General features: G+C 44.1%; 1 protein-coding gene across 4 annotated transcripts in view; it reads left to right on the top strand.

Moving 5' to 3' along the window:
• TTC6 (tetratricopeptide repeat domain 6) overlaps positions 1 to 21435 on the top strand; it is a 230889-nt gene that overhangs the window by 160804 nt on the left and 48650 nt on the right. For all 4 annotated transcript variants that reach the window (XM_075613298.1, XM_075613300.1, XM_075613299.1 and 1 more), the window contains 4 exons: positions 4082 to 4233; positions 10444 to 10578; positions 11059 to 11208; positions 11550 to 11690. In XM_075613298.1, coding sequence (XP_075469413.1) covers positions 4082 to 4233; positions 10444 to 10578; positions 11059 to 11208; positions 11550 to 11690 — 578 coding nt within the window. The remainder of the gene's footprint in view (positions 1 to 4081; positions 4234 to 10443; positions 10579 to 11058; positions 11209 to 11549; positions 11691 to 21435) is intronic.

The following is a 21435-nucleotide window of genomic DNA, read 5'->3' as shown; positions in this document are numbered from 1 at the left end:
ATCGCTTTTGCACCCCTCTTAGTTTACTTGCTAAGAGTCTATCAGCCTTGTTCCCCTTGTCATAGTATAGTTGGTTTGTCCATTTAAGGGCCTTTTCTACATCCTCCAGCTGAATCTGCCTAAGTTTTGATCTAGTTGCAAGCAATTGTTTATATAGTTTTTTTGTAGGGTCTGCCTTATGGGCTTGTTCTATTGTTTTGATACTATCGGTTAGTTCCTTGATTTGTGTTAGGTGGGCTTTTTTCCTATGGGAGGCGATGGAGATGATTTTCCCTCTAATGCTTGCCTTATGGGCTTCCCATAGAATTGCTGGAGAGGAGACTGTACCTGTGTTGAAAAAGAAATAGTCCTTAAGTGAGGCTCTTATTTCCCTTTCTATCTCTGGGTGATTTAATAGCGAATCGTTAAGTCTCCAAGAGTAATTTGTTGTTTTTTCAAAGGGGAGTGTCAATGTCAAGGTGATTGGGGCGTGATCCGACCAGGTGATTGAGCCAATGTCTGATTCAGTGGTTGCCGCCAGTACATTTTTTGTGGTCAGGAAATAATCTATTCGAGAGTAAGTCTGGTGAGGAGCTGAGTAAAAAGTATAGTCTCTCTGGCCTTGATGTTGGGATCTCCATACGTCCACTAATGAAAATTCGTTTAGAATTCCCCTAAACCTTTTCCCCTTGATCTGGGAGTGGGTTGTGCGGGGGGGTCCCATCGTGGTTGATCTATCCTCGGTGGGGTTTAGTACCATATTTAGGTCTCCTCCCACTATCATCGAGGATAGATATCCCGGGTCGACGCCCTCGAGAACAGTCTGTAGGAATTCAATTTGATTTTCGTTTGGGGCGTATACGTTGATCAGGGCAATTGTTGAGCCCGCTAAGGAGCCATATACCACTAGAAATCTACCCTCTGGGTCCGCTGTTGTTTTGATATGATTAAATGGGGTGCCTTGTCTGATCAGGATAGCTACACCCCGTTTCTTACTGCTGAATGAAGCAAAAAAGCTTGTTGTGAACATTTTTTTGAATAAATTTGGGGGGTCCTGAGATGTGAAGTGGGTCTCCTGTAGGAATATAATGTCCCCCCCTGTTTTTTTCATGTCCTGGAGGGCCAATCGTCGCTTTCTATTATTTTGCAGTCCTTTTACGTTTAGAGATCTGACTCTAATCGGGGCTGACGCTGCCATTTTAATGTTTTAATCTTATAGTGCGTGGGCTTGAGGTCTCAACTTTCCCACTAGTTGGGACCCTGCTCCTATTTTTTGGCGAGATGATATGCACGGGAGTACAGTTTTTTTGAGTAGGGGGCATGGCTTCTATAACATTCTTTGAGGGCTTATATTCGAGCTGCTCAGGCGAGGGGGTGGCTGGGGAAGGGAAAAGGGGAGGGGGATAGATCTGCTGGGACAGGGTCAGCAGATGAAGGAAAAGTGAGAGTAGGCCTTGAAAATGTCTTTATGTGGTTTTGCCTTGTCTCCTAGAGACCGGCATTCGGGTAGATTTACCTGTTCTGGGGCCCGAGGTCAGGGGTGCAACAGTGAGGTCCTGGCCCTCTGTTGAGTGAAGTTATGTGTTGGGGCCTGTGGAGCTCAGCTCTCACACGTCCATGTTCTCTGGCGTGCCGGACACGCCGGCCCGGTGATTTTTTTAATGAAGGCTTATAGAATAGGCCCGTTAGTGTCACAGCTGTTTATGAGTGCTGCAGGTACTCTTTTAATTTTTTACCGTTAAAAACTAGAGTTGCCCACCCGTGCTTTAGAACCATATTAATTTGAGTTTTATATTTATAGAACTATTTTGTGGGGCGTTCCGGCACCTTAATGTTTCAGTTACAGAAATCTATACAGAAACTCAATATGGTGATTATGAGAATGATTAGGAATTAGACTGGAATACTAACTGGGAGCAGCTACAGTTTCTTCTTGTACCCGCTCACACGTTTTGTCACCACACAGGTCTTTATTTCAGGCTGAATTAGTATAGGTTACAGATAATTAAGGCATGTTTTGCTTAGGATCTGGCACCTTTTTTCATATAAACCGTGTGTGTGTTTATATATATATATATATATATATATATATATATATATATATATATATATATATATATATATTAGTACATCGACATAGATAACTATAGTCCAGTCAGTGATAAATATACCTAAATACACTACTGTGTTCTTTCCTAAAACTGAAATACACATATCAGTGTATTAAATAATTAGAACATGATTCTTTATTCTAAATATGCTGCATAGAAATAAACACTCGAGATCCATAAACCTAATTTACAAAAGAAACGACGTTATTTTTCTTGAGATAGTTATATCTCATTTGCATAGACATAACATAACGTTATGTTCCGTATGTCTGGGCGTTACGTTAATTCAGACCCTCAAATAGGTGTTTAACTAAAGTTGAGAAGGAGAGGATGGGGAAATAATGCTGTGTCAGTTGATTCTTACCCAACTGTGATCTTGCACCCCCCCCCCCCCCCCGATCTTGTAAAAAACTTATTTCAGGGTCTCGATGTGAGTAACCACATGTTTAAATATGACCTAACTAACCTAATGATAAGTCCCTGCGTTAACCTTTATGAGCTTTTGTGGATATGCGCTATTATTCTAATGCCTCATTTGCAAATCCTTTGCATGTAATTATCACTAACTGTTATAAGTAACACACGGGAGAAAACATGACTTAACGTTACGTAGAGATATGTAGTTGGGCATAACGTTAAGTTAGGTTAACGTAATGTTCTGTAGCCAGGTCCCCTGTGCCCCGCGCCCCCCCCCCCTCGTTACCTCCGCTGCCGGCAGTCAGTCGACAGACCCACCGGCACCTCTGGAGGGTGGGGGCCGAGCAGGGAGCACTCCGGTGCTCCGGAGGTCCCTGGCGGCTCTCGAGCAGGGCGCCGCCATCTGTGCTTTGCTCGCGCATGCGCAGTGAGTCCCCGCATGCGGCGGCCAGCCAGAGACATTGCGCATGCACAGTGATAGCGCGCGAACCCTAGCCTACCAGGGACAGGCTCTTGGAAGGGACTACAAGTCCCATGAGCCCGAGGAGCGCCCCACATGACGCCAGGGAGCCAATAGGGCTGTAGAATCTCCCAGTGGAGGAGATTTAGATACATTTCGCGGGCTCTGAACGGCAGTCAGGACCAGGAAGCTAGGGGAAGGAGGTGAGTGCAGGGGTCTGTGACCCACTGCATTAGGCCAACAGCCCCCTAGTCCCCAGTTAGGTCCTGAGCCCCTCACAGCTTGTGGTGCTACAGGGACAGGCCCTAGGTTAGGGACCCTGTCACATTAGTATCAGTGATAGTCAGGGATCCAGCAGACGCTGCGCTCCCCGAGAAGAGATCTGGGGCTCAAGCCTATGCCCAAAGAGACAGAGACTATTTCCTGGGTGGGATCGCCCCGGGCGGACCCTCGTGCAAGGAAGGACCGGATCACAGACGGGATCACCACGCGGCAGATCCTTTTCGAAGTTGCTTGCAGGCCCGAGTGCAGGAGCACTCGGCAGGTACCTTTATAAGTGCACCAACAAATCACCTAAATATATAACTATACTCTCACATAGTGGCAGCGCTGACCACGGGACAAAAGGGTTAACTGTGGACACGGTGTGGGGGTACACGGTGGTGGGTGTAAGGTACACTCCTAGTGGAGTGAAAGACACTTTGGACTGCGTTATATGCTGTGGAGTTACCCCCTAGGGGAAGTATTATTATAAAGTGTGTGATTATTCTGCATTTACAGTAAAGTGGTTATATACATGTCTGTTTATGTGCTTATTGTATATGTGGGTCCTGTGTATGCAACCTTCTACATTCCTAGAACCCTACACAGGTGGAGGCGCTGAAACCCAGAACGTTCCAGAGATTCACCGCAGGCTCTCACTAGCGGAGGCTCAGACCTCCTGTGAGCCTGACAGGTATAACGCACCACACCTGGTAACATTAGGTTCCCCGCACACACACTATATGCGATTGGGTGGGGGAAGACCCGTTACAGTTCCATAACTTAAATAGGCTTTGTGGATCTGGCCAATAGATATCTAAAGCTACTCTAGCCATATCCTACTGTCTTTCAGGTTCCTCGCCTGTTCAGCAAGCCTTGGTACAGTCCTTCTGCCAGAAATATAACAGTGCCTTTGAATGCTTGTTATCTGCTATAAAAGTCAAAACAACCCCCTTAATGATGGTCGTACTGGGGAAAATTCAGATGAAGGCAAAGAAAAACAAGGTGAAAAAAACTCTCGCTGATGAGTTTCTGAGTTTCATCTCTGCTGTGATGGTCTTTAAAGAAGCAGTCCAAGCTGCCATTTTTTATTCCCCCCCCCTCCTTTAATATGTGCATCAATACAATCCACACAATGATAAGTAATTAGCTAGATTGCCTATCGATCCGTTCTCCTGTGATCTATCGGCGAAGATTCAGCTCGGGGGTTCACTAAATGGGTGTCAGTGTAGCAGAAGAGGACTAAAGATGCAATGTTCTGTGGGGAAGATCATGTGACCAGGCAGTCACTAGATACGATTGGCGCACTGCAAGAGAGAGGGCAGGGCTCAAAAAGGGTTGTACCAGAGCCTGTTTCAAAGAAGATGGGGATGTGACTATGTAAATGGTTGCTATAGAAACAGAAAGTGCTTGTTACATTATAATACATAAAAAAAGTCATTCAGAGTTGTTTAAAAAAAAAGTATTTTCTCATAGTACAGAACTGATTTATAAAAATAAAAAAAACACGTAGGATATTGCTTGGTCTGAAGCTTTAATTACTCACCATTATAAACACCACACTGTGGTGTTGCCAGTGTATGTGCAAATTAATTTATAACTCTATTGTGTCTATTATAAGTATTTTTTTCATTCATTTGCTGTGTTTACCTTCATCACCTGTGCTATGCATACACTACCTTTTCAGTGGAGCATACACTATTACAGCTGAATTTTTTTCCGATAACTACCTGTTGTACCATTTATTTTTGATGGAAGAGGCTTCACTTCTGTACAGTTATTATATGCTTGTGATACTTGAAAATCTCTGTCATATCTTCTTTCTCTGTGCATCCAAACCAGATCCGAAACCATTTAGAAGTAAAAGGGCCACAGGCTTAACGCAATCAATTTAGATACATGTAAAGACGTAAAAATGTATTAATTTCAACATTTTACAAGTATTTAGAACATCTCTACCATATGTATTTACATCACCTTAACATACAAGTGAGTTTCAGTTTCTAAAAACTGCCCTTAGCTGTCTAAGCAACTAATAATGATAATAATAATACCTAGTATGAAATTAGCAGGAGCAGAGTCCAGGGGCCACATTAAGGCTCCGTGTGGGCTGCTGGCTAAGAAGCCCTGATATTGAGATCCTTTATTGTTTTGCAGCGACCCTAATGTATTCAATGTGTGGTCTCAAATAGTATAAATTGCAGATAACCAAACATAAAAGATAGAGAAGACTAGGTGATAATAAAGTGAGGGGAACCTATTATTTCTATTCAAGAATGCACCAGTCAGATATTCAATATCAGAGGGCCCAGCAGTGCATTGCAAAAGGGACTAAGTGGGGCCAGTTTGACAGGTCTCTTGGCTAGATTCACAAACCACAAGCACTATTACTCCTGCAGACAGATTGTGAATCTAGCCATTCTCCCCATACCCACAAAGGCACTTACAAATACTCTTGGAGGGCATTTCCATTCACTGCACTTTCTCCTTCCCCTACTGTTATTGTAACTGCCCTAACATGCCACTTAGATTGTAACCTCTCCAGTGCAGGGATTACACTGCCCATTGTGTGCTTATATACAGTACGTGCCACACTAATTGTATTGTATTTCCCTGTATTCTTTTTTTTTTTTTGTAACTCACTTTGTACATTGTTGGAGCTATTTTATTCAAAATATACATGATACAAGTTTATCACTGGGCCGTCGCGGTGATTAAAATACCAGTGATGAGCCTTCAGAATTCATAATTCGTCAAGTGTATTCAGCTTTGCTTGCCTTATCCATTTCCACGGACTTTAATATCACAAAAGGGCTAGGTTTCCACCAACCCACTTTTCAGGAAGCAGTTACAGCAGCTCTGGGGACTCAACATACTTATGTGGGCCAATAGGAAGCCGCAAGGGATGACATTGCGGCTCCCTAGTGGGACGCGGGATCTCTCAACAGACATTTTCCACGCCATGCCAGAGCTGCTACTGGCAGACCCATTAGAGGCAAGTATTAAGGCAGGAGTGCACAAACTGGCACAACATTTTCGGGGATTGGGGGGGCGTGTGTCACGCAGTGCTGAATGTCACGCATTGCTGCCCGCAGACCAGACCCATCTCTTGTACTGAGATGGGACGTAAGATTACACACACCCGCAGCAGAAGGAGCATGTCCGGAGTGTGGTATTTGCGTGGCCAGGAGACTATAGCTATAGTACTTGCCGGATCCGGAGAGAAGAAATGCCTTAGTGGTTGCCATAGCCGAGTTCAGGGAGGAGGGAGGTCGAGGTACAAGCCGAGTTCGGGGAACGAGAGAGGCAGCGTAGTCAGGAGGAAGCCGGGGTCGAGAGCCAGAGAGGGTAGTCAGTCAAGCCGGATCAGAACCTGAGAAGCACCATAATGAAGACACGAGTAAAGCACACATCCAACACAAAAATAGGAGCGCATGGAAAGAAAACCAAAAAAGTCAAAATTAGTACATAAATCTTTATAAAATGTAACATATATAACACAAAAATTGTATCAAAATGAAGGTCACATAACACTACATTAAGCTATAGACCACATAGATCAAAGGAACCCCGTGATACACACTGAGGATCGGGTATTGGCACCCAAAGCTCACACCAGGAGTACTCCCTGGTTGGTAGGTAACGGAGAAAAAACGTCCAAGACTGCCAAGATGTTAAAACAGACCTTAGTACTCCAAAACCTCCTGATGGCTTCCTCATGGTGTCTCAGGGCGGCAGCGCTAGAGTCCGTCGTCTCGGACGTGCCATCGCTGCGTATGACGTCAGCTACGCATTTCATGTCAGATGACACTTCTTCAGGAGTGTGTCATGTGATCTCAGTGTGATGCTTAAATACCTATATAGGTTAATACATCAACCAATGAGAATCACCGTCTGCGTAAAAAATGGGCCAACCTTCCAATCAGTACAACAATTGACTTGTTAAACATGATAAACATATAATGGAAACAAAAAACACAAACAAATGGACACGCATGTACAACACTTAAAACACCTAATAAATCAATAGGGATAGTTGCCTATGAACATAAAATATATTGAAAGATATATGGTATAGATACTCTCGCAAGAGATGGTGATTTAGAAAGATTTTTCAACCCCATCGCAGCTTGCATTTAATCTGCAAGGATCAGAGCTAAACTCGCAGGACCCTTGACTCTATGATAAAAAATGCCAATTTTATATATCAGTACCTGTCACTATAAAAATTGATAGGTGCAGGGATGGTAGCCTATAATCAAAAAATATATTAAAATATATATATAAAAAATGTATTTAAAAAAAAAAAAAAATATATATATATATATATATATATATATTGAAAGTTATAGAAATAAATAAATATACAAGAGAAAAAATATTAGCACCAACCTATCACTATATAATATCTCTATAAAAATAAAAGGTGATTGTAAAAATAAAAGTAAAAATAATACAGATAAGAATAAAAAACCTATGCTAAGAACAGTGGATAGAATAAAAATTAATGTATTAAACTAATAAAATGCATAAAAAATACATAAAAAAAGAAAATGTCCAGAAAAATATATATAAAAAATATATACAAATCCCAAGATATTCTAATTGCTATCCAAAAGAGTCTCTGCAGCCCGAATGAAGGGAACACCACTTCCTTGAGGATATCTACAAAAACACAGAAAAAACAGGCGCACTCATAGCGTAAAATTGTATAACAATAAATTTATGGAATAAGGGATAAAAATACACACTCACAAACAGAGCTGAATAAAATGCATTTTTGAGTACAACTCAGCCCGTTCAGACGCAGGAACCCAAAGAGGAGGACTTCGGTGTGATGTCCGCGGTGTGTCTTGCCTGTTTTTTCTGTGTTTTTGTAGATATATATATATATATATGTGTACATGTACACTTGCAAGAGATGGTTGTTAGGAAATGATTCCAGTCCACCGCAGCTTGCTTAAATTCTGCAAGGATCAGAGCTAAGCTCGCAGGACCCTTGATTCAATGATAGAATTATCAATACTGTATTTTATCAGTGCTTATTTCTATATGATAATAACATAATTGAGATTAAAAAAAACAAAATCAAAATGACAATAAAAAATATACATATATAGAAAATAAAAAATATTTAAAATGAATATGTATATAAATAAACGCAAGACCTTCCCAAACACAGTAGATTACAGTGTTAACAAAAAACACAACTACCAACAAATAATGAATATATATAGTGACACCCTGTATAACAAACTTATATAATGAAAATATTGCATAAACAATCCAAAATGTACGTAGTCATCACATAATATTTTCAGAATGCTTAACAAACTTTCCAAGATTGCACTTAATCACCCTTATTCCAAAAAACACAAAAAGCAAACTTGTGGACTAAACACACCTCCTAATCAGACGGAAGACACAGTGAGGGGGTACATTGGCAGGTGAATGAAGTGATAACTCCTAGTGAGCTGAGGGCCATATATTATTTTATTTTAAAAATGGGGCCAATTCAATAAGCTCATTCAGCCCTCCAGGTGATTTACTTCCCAAGGTGTAAATCCAATATTGTTCCCTTTGGAGAAGGAAGTTCTCCCTATCACCTCTCCTGGGGTCTCTAGGAATGGCCTCAATTCTCCGAAAGCGTAATTAATCAACTCTCCCTTCATGGTGTGTTAAAAAATGCTGGGCTAAATTGTGAACAGTTTTGCCCCTATCTAAATTTGATTGTGCATTTTTAATTCCACTGATATGCTCACAGATGCGCACTTTGAGTGGTCTAGTTGTTTTCCCAATGTAAAAGAGTTGGCATGGGCAACCTATGACATATATAACAAATGTAGTCAAACAGTTGATAAACTGATTTACAACATAATTCTTGCCACTTTTAGTGTCACAAACCATTTTATCTTTTCTTATGTATCTGCAACCACACACCTGCCACATGTGTAGTTCCAAATAGGTTTGACAAGAAAACTGCTAGTCTGAGATACATTAGTATTAGCTTTTTTTAGTACACTCGGCGCCAAGCGGTTCTTAATATTCTTAGCTTTCCTGAATGCTATTTTGGGATTTTCGGTGATTGTATCTCGTAAAAGGGGATCCATCTTTAGGATATCCCAATGTTTGGGTGCCAATACCCGATCCTCAGTGTGTATCACGGGGTTCCTTTGATCTATGTGGTCTATATCTTAATGTAGTGTTATGTGACCTTCATTTTGATACAATTTTTGTGTTATATATGTTACATTTTATAAAGATTTATGTACTAATTTTGACTTTTTTGGTTTTCTTTCCATGCGCTCCTATTTTTGTGTTTTATGTGCTGAGTGTGCCCCTCTGATCACTGGAGATTAGGAGCTGCAGGGGAGACTTGGAAGTCGAGGGAGAGCTTTTGGAGGGACAGCGCGCACAAATCCCCTTTGTTATAAAGCACACATACACCAGAGCTAAGACTATGCAGAGCAAGGTTTGCAGGGCAGGACAGGGGTAATAAAGGTAGGGGACCCAATAGGAGCAGGAGGCAGATCCAGAGTGTCCTGAGGAACTGCTGCTGATTGGTACCGGTATCTAAAATGCTTCTGGCACAGCTGAGCAGGAGGGACCCGGTGCGAGTTGTGTGGAAACCGGGGGGCGTGGTTAGAGCCCGAGTGAAGTGAATAAATTAAAGCTGGGGACACGCGCTCTGTAAGAGTGTCCCGAGCGCGTCCCAGCAAGATGGCGGCCGCATGTCCCGGCGCTGGCTGCGTGGGAGCGGAGGTGCGGCGGGGGTACCGGTGAGTGGGGGCAGTAGGAGGGACAGAGAGAATGCGCCGCGGCCCTCGGCTCCTTACAGCGTGGTGCTTACACAGGTTCCACGCTCTTCCCCATAACATTGAAATAAAATGCCAGGGTAGCACGCGAGACCTCTCCGGTGGCATCTGGTGATGCGTAACCATGACAACATGTAGTCAAACGACGCCGTGTGGTAAAATGGCAAATGGCAACGCGATATCAAATGACGCCGCCAATGCCAGAGGAGGGAGAGTAGGCAGGGGGGCACAAACACAAAAGTTCGCCCCTGTTCTAAGGGAATTAGGGGGTCCCCAGAGCTGGAATTAAATTGGTTCAGCTCCAGAGACTTCCTGCTTCAAACCTCTTTAAAAACAAAAACAAGGTACGGCCACTGTAACTTCTATGATAATATCTTTTTTTGTTTTCATAATGGAATAGGATGCAGCAGAAAGCTTCAGACGTGCCTTGGCAATTTTGAGCTCCTCCGATCACCACATGCCATCCACACCAGATGAGGCAGAGATCTTTTACCTTTTGGGTCTGTGTTACATGGAACAGTTTCATTTCTCACAGGTGAGAGCCATTTAGAGACAGAAATATAGACATTGATTAGAGATACGGCCCACTTTTTTATTTAACGCTGTAACCTTTTCCATACATTAGTAGGTGCAAAAGAAATTGATTTCTGAATTGACTTAGTTGTAATTAATAGCTTTTTTGGACTTCTGGTGTTTTAAAACCATTGCTATATTTATAATGCAATCCTCTTAGCTCAATGAAAGAGGTGTATTATGGGGGTTTTATATATCCCAGACCAAATCACAGTAAGATCACAGACCAACCTTGTATTGAGTCTCCAAGAATCTACCTAGACATTGTTTAGGGGTAGCCAACCAATATTGCATTCATCTGTAACCTAAGTTCATGTGTATGTTGCCTTAATGTTGGATCATTGCTAATGCCTGCAAATTTCTTCAGTATTCAAGGGGATTCTAAATCTACTTCCCAGGAGAAATATAGCCACGATCATAATTTTCTGTAATCTTTTAACAGGCTTTCGAGGCTCTTACCAGTGCAGTAAAAGCTCGCTCAGATTTTTCTGACGCATATTTTCAACGTGGCCTGTGTTGCATGCGCCTTCAACAAGCAAAGTGTGTGTACGATTTCAATAAAGCTCTTGAAATCAACCCCAAACACTTTCAGGTAATATAATTCTACTCATTAATCACAAAGTCTTATACAGTAGGTGGCACATTCTGAATTCCCAATATCTAACAAGCGTCACCTTACATCTAACAAGCTCTGCTTACACAGATTTGCATCAGATGCGAGAAACTTGATCAATGAGTCCGATTTTTAAAATGGAAGCCAAGTGTCAAGATGCACTTTTTAGGAGCTTTGTACATAGTCCTCTATGTATTTGCTATGTGCTTGTGTGCTGAGAACTTCTTTGCTCAAACTATGTTCCTTATATCTTATATTCTCCCTCCTAAGTGCAATGCACAGTACTTTGCTTGATCAATAACGTATCTGTTCTAATGTAGGCCTTTTTGTGTCGTGCTGCTTTTTATGGACATAGAAAGAGATACTCGAAAGCCATCATGAATTGCAATGCTGCAATCGAAGTACAGCCACACAGTGTAAGAGCTTATCTATACCGAGGAGCATTGAAATACTACATAAAGGTGAGGAGCTAATAGTATCCTTCAGCTCACTAATCCTTTTTAATTTAAAGCCTCACATATCTTCTTTATGGCCACTTATAACACAGGGGGAATTGACTTCATGCTTTCCACCATAGAATGATAATTACACAGAGACACCCTGGACTTTTGTAAGGGTCTACCAGCATTCTGTGTCTTATTGAGGGTAGATTCTGGGGCAGAACGTGTCTGGTTGTTTTGACAACTCTTTAATCAGTACTTAACTGCAATATCTGGATTTTAGAACAAATAAAGACCAATTGTAACAGATGAGGCTATCCAGCTTGCAAAGTACAGTATAACTTTTTTTAGAAGTGTGACTGTAGGATGCCTGTTCACAAATGAAACTTTCCTTCTATTCCTTTGTATTTAAATTGTTTGTATGCTTGTACAGCAAAGAATAGCATATACAACTGCCCCTATAATATGATATAAGAATGATAATTCCAAACCGGAAACGATCTGTGACATTTAAGGACCGCAAGATATGGAGCCATATTTACTTAAACAACTTGCTGTACTAGAACACCTCCCCATTCACTTAAATGTGCTGTAAAGTGTGAATAAGATTCCAGCACACTTAGGAAGTCCGATGCTCTTCTGGAATGAAAATCCCCATTGACAGTAAGAGAATTTTCTTTCAGAAACTTCCCCCGCATTGGACTATATAGAATAAGGCCCTAAGAAACAACTAAAGAGAATGCACATACTAATTATTGCATTAAAAAATGTGTTAGATAGATGAATGCAAAAATTACCATATACCTCACACACGTATGTACAAAAAAATGCCACAAACCGGAAGAAACCCCAAAGTAACATCACATAGCCAAATGATGAACATATCCCTGATGCATGGAAGGTGAAGGCAGTAGATGACATAAGCAATACAGTTCAACCCTTTGTCAAGATTTTTGGCCCGGATACACTAAGATCCATTAGGCCAGGGGTGGCCAACTCCAGTCCTCAATGGCCACCAACAGGCCAACTATTAGGGATATTCGAGCTTCAGGTGGCTCAGTTGAAGATTGAAGATGGTTTTTTTTGTGACTTGGTGATTGTAAATAATACTTGGGTAATAACTCAAGCACAGCATCAGAAAATGAATTACCAAAGCAACAGACCGTCAACTCACAACTGTGTCAGTATTTAAACAGCAATGTCTCTGGTCTTTTGTCAAAACAACAATAGACTTCTATGGTATGGGAGTTTGTGCTGTAGTGTCCGATCGGCACTATTGCATTTGAATGAATAACCTTCTAAGCCAGAGATGGGAAATTCCAGTCCTTAAGGGCCCCAAACAGGTCAGGTTTTCAGGATATCCTTGCTTCAGCACAGGTGGGTCAGTCAATACTGAGCCACTGATTGAGCCACCTGTGCTGATGCATGGATATCCTTAAAACCTGACCTGTTGCTGGCTCTTGAGGACTGGATTTGGCCGTCCCTGTTCTAAGCTTTTCATATAACTCCGTGCAGGTGCGGAAGACACCTTAATCAAAAACATCTACCTAGACAAAAATCAACCTTGGTACTCACATAAAGCAGAGTGAGAGATACAGGGAATATATTGTGTGCACAGAGACAGAGACCATCAACAGAGTCCAGAGCAATACATGGGAAAAAGATGTGCACACGTAAGTGCTTTATATCATACAAGGTTATGAGCAATGTGGGACTCACTTACATTAATGCTACAAGTCTGTTAGAGCTCCTCGGCACATCTTAGTGCTTTATACACTTAAGTATGCCATCATGATTTGAGTGTCCCCCTTTAGTGATTTACCTGTACTGATTTACCCGACTGAGTGTGCTTCTGTGAGGAACAAACCTAACAGCCCTGATATTTACAGAGGGATTTATTTGATTATTCCCAAAGTAAGAAAACAAATTCTATGATAATTATATTGTAATGTGTGAATCCATTATCAAAACAAAATGTTAAAGTATACAGTATGATTGTCTGCTAGTTATTTATATATATTATATATGTTGCATATTCTTAATAGGTATATATTGGGATATATTCAGTTACCGTACATTGGAGAGTTATATTGAGAGTGCAGCTATCTTGAAGGTCTCTATAGAGAAACCCTGTTTAGATTGACACTTGCGTAATTATTGACAACTGTGGTCTTAGCTGAGAGAAGAGGCTATGACCAAAGCTCTGAGAATCTTCCATTACATATGCCATATTTGGTTATTCTATGTATGAAGACGTGGGCAGTTTCTTATGAGATGATATCACGTTAGCTGTGGGACCTTAGTTGAAAGTGGAGTGAGTTATTTTCAAGAGCTGACTGGGTAGTTTTCTTTGGATAAATATGTAGCACAGAGTGAGGGAGAAAAAGCACATCTTTATACCACCACGATGTAGCGTCAGGCGGAGAGGCACAGAATGATTGATTCCACCAGGATGTGAGAACATAGTGATTCCACCATGAGGAGAGAGACAGGTTAAAACCAAGATGAAGGAAACAGACTTTTATCATGATGTTAAGAATGATCCCACTCAGAAAGCTATACAACCATTTTTAAGAATACCATAACATATATGGACGTCACTGCCATTTTGCACTATTTTTGTATGTAAGTAATTATCTTCAAAATAAACTTTTCTTTTATGTGATGAACCAGAATTACTGAGGTCTTTTATGCTGGAGTAATTATGAAAGAGACGTTAAAGGACATTTTTACACCCTTCAACTGTGTACATTTACCACCTGATCAAAGACAATTTCACACAGCTATCTAGACTGTTCAAGATCCTTCAAAACAGACAGTACACACTTTGATATCAGAATGGCCAAGTACCCATGATCCTTATCACTATTTTGAGCTATTACTAACAGTAATCTCTCCCAACTGTTCTGTACCCTGTGGTATGGATACAGCCCCTCTGTTTGAGCTGCGTATAAAGAAGTCATATCTTCTTCAGAACAGTATCTCAGGGTGCTCTATATACAAGGTTCCTACTAGCTTTACTCTGGCTCTGACCAGGGCCGCCGACAAGTTTCATGGGGCCCAGGACTAGAGTTTAGACTGGGCCCCCCCACGTGTCGGCGGCCTTGCGAGAGCCCCCACCATTCACACACTCGTGAGCCACATCCTCTATTTTCCCCTCTCCACGTTTATTTCTCTCACTCTCCCCATCCCACCACCTCCTTCCACCCCCTCCTTCCACCCCCTCTCTCCACTGTCACTTAATTACCCCCCTTTCATTCAATCCCGCTCCCTCAATCTCCCCCACAATAATTACCCCCACTCCCACACACACACAAAATGCAACACACACATACATAAAATGCAACACACACCTTTGTACCTCACATCACCTCTCCCCTTGTGCCTCACATCACCTCTCCCCCTTGTACCTCACATCACCTCTCCCCTTGTGCCTCACATCACCTCCCCCCCTTGTACCTCACATCACCTCCCCCCCTTGTACCTCACATCACCTCCCCCCCTTGTACCTCACATCACCTCCCCCCCTTGTACCTCACATCACCTCCCCCCCTTGTACCTCACATCACCTCCCCCCCTTGTACCTCACATCACTTCTCACCCCTTGTACCTCACATCACCCCCCCCCCTAGTACCTCACCTCCCCCCTTGTACCTCACATCATCCCCTTTGTACCTCACATCACCTCCTCTGCTGCACATTGCACACGCGCCTTCTGTGCAGTGCCTACAAGCCGCCAAACTTCAGGCGGGGGGGGAGGGGCGGGGCCTGCACGGGAGGCCACAACAACAGCGGAGAGACTTGTGAAAATGAATCCTGTATTTCGTATTTATCTCGGCGGAGAGAGGCGCCTGCTGCAGCAGGTGAGGAAATCTGGGGCCCAGCAACCAGACACGCAACGGCGCTGGGACAGCTGGGGCCTGGCCAGAGGTCAGGTCCAACTGTCAGTGCTGGCCGGGCCCCCCGCAGCCTCCGAGCCCGGGACAACTGCCCCATCTCTCACCACCTGTCGGCGGCCCTGGTTCTGACACCCAGGCTGGCACTAGCATTTGAGCTCACACATTATGTGTTATTCTTTGGCTATAAACTAGAATTTAGATTTGATTATTTCTAAGGCTGCGTCCATAGTTTAGCAGTCAGCGCTCCTCCGCGCTCACACTGAGGCTCACCTGCGCAATCAGGAGCAATTGCATGAACTAGCAGACGAGCCAGCGTGCGTGATTGGGAGGCGGGGCACTGACGTCACTGGGCCAATAACCCGCGAAGCGCCGACATCACGGTGCCGTGATGTTGACGCTGCTTCGCTCTGATTGGATGTTTTCAGCCGACAGCGCGCTCAGAAACAGGTTCTGCTGTCGGCTGAAAATCCCTACGCCTCGGCACACCTGCAGACGCTCGCGGGAGCCCCCTCTCAGGAAATCCTCATTGAGGATGACGCGGCTCATTGCGGAGCGTCCGCATGGCTCAGCACTGACTGTCCTTCTATGGACGCAGCCTTAGTCAGTGCTGGTATATGCAGTGATATATTTATTATATCCAGCAAGGAGACACACAGTCTGCCATTTTTAGGTTAGAGTAGTGTGACAGGGTAAATAAAAGGCACCAGCTATATACCTGGCAGACATATGTTTAGTCTGCAGTGCAGCAGTGATGAGGTTAACTTCAGCTGGGAAGCTCATGGCAATTAGTTGGATCCCAGCTGCCTAATCAAGGTGTGTTAAAAACCCCAGGATGTGCACACATGCATGCTAGCTGGTCAGGAGACAGGAGTGATTTACTGAAGAGATTACTGGCATAAGGTCTGTTTGAAAAGTACATGGTTTATGAACTGTTGTGTCCTGCATTCTGAAGAGAAACTGCTTTGTTTGCAATGCTAAAGAGAAACTGCTTTGTTTGCCACACTGAAGATAAGCTATTTTGTTTTGTCTGCTGAAGAGAAGCTATTTTGTTTTGTGTGCTGTATGTTTTAAGGCTAAATAAATAAGCCTTGTCAAGAGACCCCGTGTGTGTAGTTGCATATACCCTACATATACCCTGCAACATATGGTGTCAGAAGTGCCGGGATTTTCAAAAGGCTCCTCGAGTAAAAGGGCCACACACACAAACAAGAATGAGAAAAATGGAAGAAGTTTTGAAAGAGTTTCAGTGCGAGCAGACCAGACAGCAGGGACAGTTAATGCAGGCGCAGGCCCAACTACTATGTAAGCAACAAACCCAGCTCCTAACCCAGCAGCAGACAGCACAGAACTTGCGAACAAACCCCCGGTCCGCCTGAGGAAAATGGCTCCGAACGAGGATCCAGAGGCTTTTTTACTGACATTTGAAAGAGTTGCCGAAGCTCAGGGCAGGGCTGCAGATCACTGGGCAACTGCTTTGGCCCTGCTCCTCTTAGGAGAAGGCCAGGCCTCATATCAGGGCCTCCCTGCAGATCAGACAATGGACTACCGTCAAGTGAAAGCCGCCATACTGGATCGCTTAGGTCTGACCCCAGAGACCTACCTGCAGCAGTTCCGGAACATGAAGTACACCGCTAAGATGAGACCCTGGGTCCTCACTCAGCGGTTATTGGACTTGTGTACGCGCTGGATACAACCCGAGGAGTGCACTAAGGAGGCAATTCTTGAGCAGGTGGTTTTGGAACAATTCCTACAAATAATACCCCTTTCCGCAGGCTCATGGGTAAAACGCCACGCTGCTGAAACCCTAGCTTTGGCGGTCACTCTCGTGGAGAACTTCCTTGGGGCTGAGGAGCAGGGGAGTGTCCTGGACCCGACGGATCCGACTCCACCAGCACCTGCGGATGCCCAAAGAGGGAGGTCGGATAAACAGGGAACCTACGGCTCGTCCATGCGTAACCGCCAACTCCAACGGAAGGAGCAGTCGTTCCAGCAAGGGCGGAATCCAAATGCTGGTCCCCGCCGAGACCCTCATCTCCTTCCTGATGTCGGCTCATTGCAAAATGAGAGGAACTTCCGAGAATGTCGCCCACAAGACCCAACAGATGCCTGGTCTCCAGTATCCGGTCCAGCGGAGCGCTATCCACGGCTCCCTCCTGTGAGGGAACCCTCTCCATGTTCCGCCTGCAGAGAACAAGGCCACCGGCAAGTGGACTGTTCACTGATGGATTGTTCATTCAGCAGGACCGTCGCCTCGGCCTTCACTGGAGAAAATTACAAGCCCTGGCTACTTCCAGCCCAGGTTGGGGGAAAAAACGTCCAGGCCCTTGTAGATTCGGGCTCTGGGAAAACTCTGGTCTTCCAGGAACTGTTACCGCCTAACGTGTGTTCTTTTGACTCCCCATGGAGTATAGAATGTATACACAGCGATGTAAAACGGTATCCGACGGCCAAAATCCAGCTACAGGTAAAAGGTCAGGAGACCTACCTCGAAGTAGGAGTCGCTCCTTGGCTCCCTGCCCCCTTTGTGCTCGGCCGGGACTGGCCTATCTTTTCGGACCTAATGGCTTCAGTCCCTCACGAGGAGCCTTATTCTGTGGCTCAGGAGAACCCTGGCAAACTGTTCCCCTTCTCGGCAGACTTTTTTCCCAGTAGACACCGGGTTCAAAAGACTCGGAAGCAAAGACGCTCTGACAAACAGGACTGGTTGCAGAAATCTGGGTCTCAAGGTGACCATTCTAGTAGTCAGAGGTCACAAGTGATGGCTGGGGATGCCCAGAGGGAGGGGGATATGGGCCCTGGAGATTTACCAGACCTATACCTTCCTGATTTTCGCCAGAGGCAAAGGGAAGACCCAGTCCTTGCTAGACAGTATGATAAGGTGGTAAAAATTGATGAGCAGATTTTGAATGCACAGGGGGTGATAGTATTCCCCCATTTTGAGTTATCAAATGATATTCTGTATAGGGTGAATAGGCAGACACAAACAGGGGAGGTCACCAGACAGATATTGGTTCCCAAGGCGTTTGTTAAATCTGTGTTCACTCTAGCCCATACTGTCCCTTGGGGTGGTCACCTGGGCAGGGATAAAACATTGGACCGTATTTCGTCCCGATTCTATTGGCCAGGGATGCATAGAGATATTGCTAAGTTATGTGCGGCATGTCCTGAGTGCCAGCTAACTAGTCTGAAGGGACAAAAACCAGCCCCTTTGGTTCCTCCACCCTTGGTGTCAGTTCCCTTTGAGAGGATTGGGGTAGACTTGGTAGGACCTCTAGAACCTTCTGCGAAAGGACACAGGTTTATTCTTGTAATAGTTGACTATGCAACAAGATATCCTGAGGCATTCCCCCTGAGAACAGCAACGGCGAAGCAAGTAGCCAACAATTTGTTGGAACTGTTCTCACGGGTTGGACTTCCCCAGGTTATGTTGACAGACCAAGGTACAAATTTCATGGCTAAACTGATGCAGGATGTCTTAAAGTTACTAGAGTTCAAGTCTGTTCGGACATCGGTCTACCATCCACAGACTGACGGATTGGTGGAAAGATTTAACTGAACTCTAAAAGGGATGCTGAGGAAATTTGTAGATTCAGAGAAGAGAGCCTGGGATGAACTTCTCCCTTTTCTGCTGTTTGCAGTGTGGGAAGTTCCCCAGGCCTCCACGGGATTCTCTCCATTTGAACTGCTGTATGGCCGCCAACCCCGGGGTATCCTAGACCTCCTAAAGAAGTCCTGGGAGGAACAGCGGCCCCTTCTAAGAATACCCTGCAATATGTACTAGGCCTTAGGAAGCCAGGGAGAATCTTAGATCAGCCCAGGACAGTCAGGAAAGACATTACAATCAGAATGCTCGCATGAGAGTGTTTCACGCGGGAGACCAGGTGATGTCATTATTACCCAGTTGCAAGAGTAAACTCCTGGCCAAATGGCAGGGCCCATTCGAAATACTCCGCCACACGGGTGATGTGGATTACGAGATCGCTCAACCAGGGTCCAGGAAGGGTAAACAAATTTACCATGTGAACTTGCTGAAACCCTGGAAGATGCAGCAGTCTCTATTCATCCACCCGGTGGAGGAGGAAACAGACTTGGGTCCTCAACCCCCACGGGAGAACATCATGGGTAACGATAAAATCCCAATGGGTAAACAGTTGTCCTCTGAACAAAAAGGGGACTTGTTAGCAATAGTTACACAATTCCATGATGTTTTTTCTGATTTACCAGGGCAAACTAACTTAATTTCACATGCGATCGAGACAGCACCGGGGGTAAAAGTACGTTCCCGTCCTTATAGGTTGCCTGAAAGTCATAGGGCCCTGGTAGAGAAGGAGGTACAAGAAATGTTACACTTAGGAGTGATTGAGGAATCATGCAGTGAGTGGTGTAGTCCACTAGCTATGGTCCATAAACCCGATGGGAAGGTAAGATTTTGTGTGGACCTCCGAAACGTCAATGCAGTTGTCACGTACGACCCCCTGCTACCACGCGACCTGCATACGGGACAAGGGTTAATACCGATGCTCGCAAGCGCACCCACTCTTCAACTCCGCAAAGGTCCGTCAAATGGACAGTATCCCCTCTTACAGGATCAAGGATCAATACACAACCCGCAAGCTGCCCAACTCTTCACCCACTCAGGGGTCCCTCAAATGAGTTGTATCTCTCCTCAAGCCGTCCCAATATACCACCGCCACGAACAGCACACAAGTGAGCACGTGACTTTAGATATGCAAGCAGGGTTAATACACAAAGGCTTCTCTAGCAACCCCCCTTTCTCCTCTGCAAGGAACCCGCGAGTTGGTATTAATCCCTACTCAATTGCACATCATAACCATCCACTGCCACCACCTGAGGTTATGCAGATATGATAAAAGATCTTAGACTAAAATATCCGCCAGGGCCTCAGGTCCCTGTTTATTATAGGAAAAACTATGCACTTTAACACAAAATCAGCTGTAGTAACATGTGCCTGAATTTAGCAAGTTATTCTCTCCAGCGTGCACAAAGTTTATTCAGAGCCCAAAGCATTACTTATTAAATGGTTTAATATATATAAAAATACAGTGCTTGAATTACAGAAAAGGTATTAAAAAATAAACATACAATTACAATATAAGGCAGAACAGCTTCTTAAAAGAAAAGGGGTAAAACAGAAAATCCTATACAGTACATTACCACATGCTATGGATTTCCCCAGAGAGGCACTGGTTCAGAAGATGAGGTCTGCTATGCTATCCAAGCATGCCCCTAGTCAGATCTGCCCAGTAACAATCTCCTCCAGACTTAGATACAATATTTTCTTAAGGCACCGTCATAAGCCCACCCCTTTCTACAGAATACTTTGAAATTCAAAGCAGACAGAAAACAGTCCTGACCAGTTTCAAACCCAGCATTTGGTATGTTGTACACAAGTGTAGCTCATTAACCCCTCAAGCACCAAAGGGATTAAAAATACCCAATATCTCATGACATTATCATGACAGCGGTGTCCAAGTTTGACGCATATCCGATGCCAAGGGTGGACGAGTTAATTGACGCCCTTTGTAACGCAGATTATATATCTACGCTGGACTGAACAAAAGGATACTGGCAAATATCCTTAGAGGAAAAGTCCAAGTGCAAAACAGCCTTTGCCACTCCCATTGGTTTATACCAGTTTGTGACAAAGCCATTTGGACTGCATGGAGCCCCAGCCACATTTCAGAGACTCATGGATAAGGTGCTGAGACCCCATAGGACTTATGCCGCAGCCTACCTAGATGACATTGCCATTTATAGTAAAGACTGGCGGGCCCATCTAAATAGGCTGAAAGCGGTCCTCAAATCTCTGAGAGGCAGGGCTCACAGCTAACCCTAAGAAATGTGCC

Source organism: Ascaphus truei, chromosome 9, assembly GCF_040206685.1.
Source record: "Ascaphus truei isolate aAscTru1 chromosome 9, aAscTru1.hap1, whole genome shotgun sequence".
NCBI classification, from domain to species: Eukaryota; Metazoa; Chordata; class Amphibia; order Anura; family Ascaphidae; genus Ascaphus; species Ascaphus truei.
The sequence above is the reverse complement of the archived record's forward strand: the minus strand, read 5'-3'. Positions and strand labels throughout refer to the sequence as shown.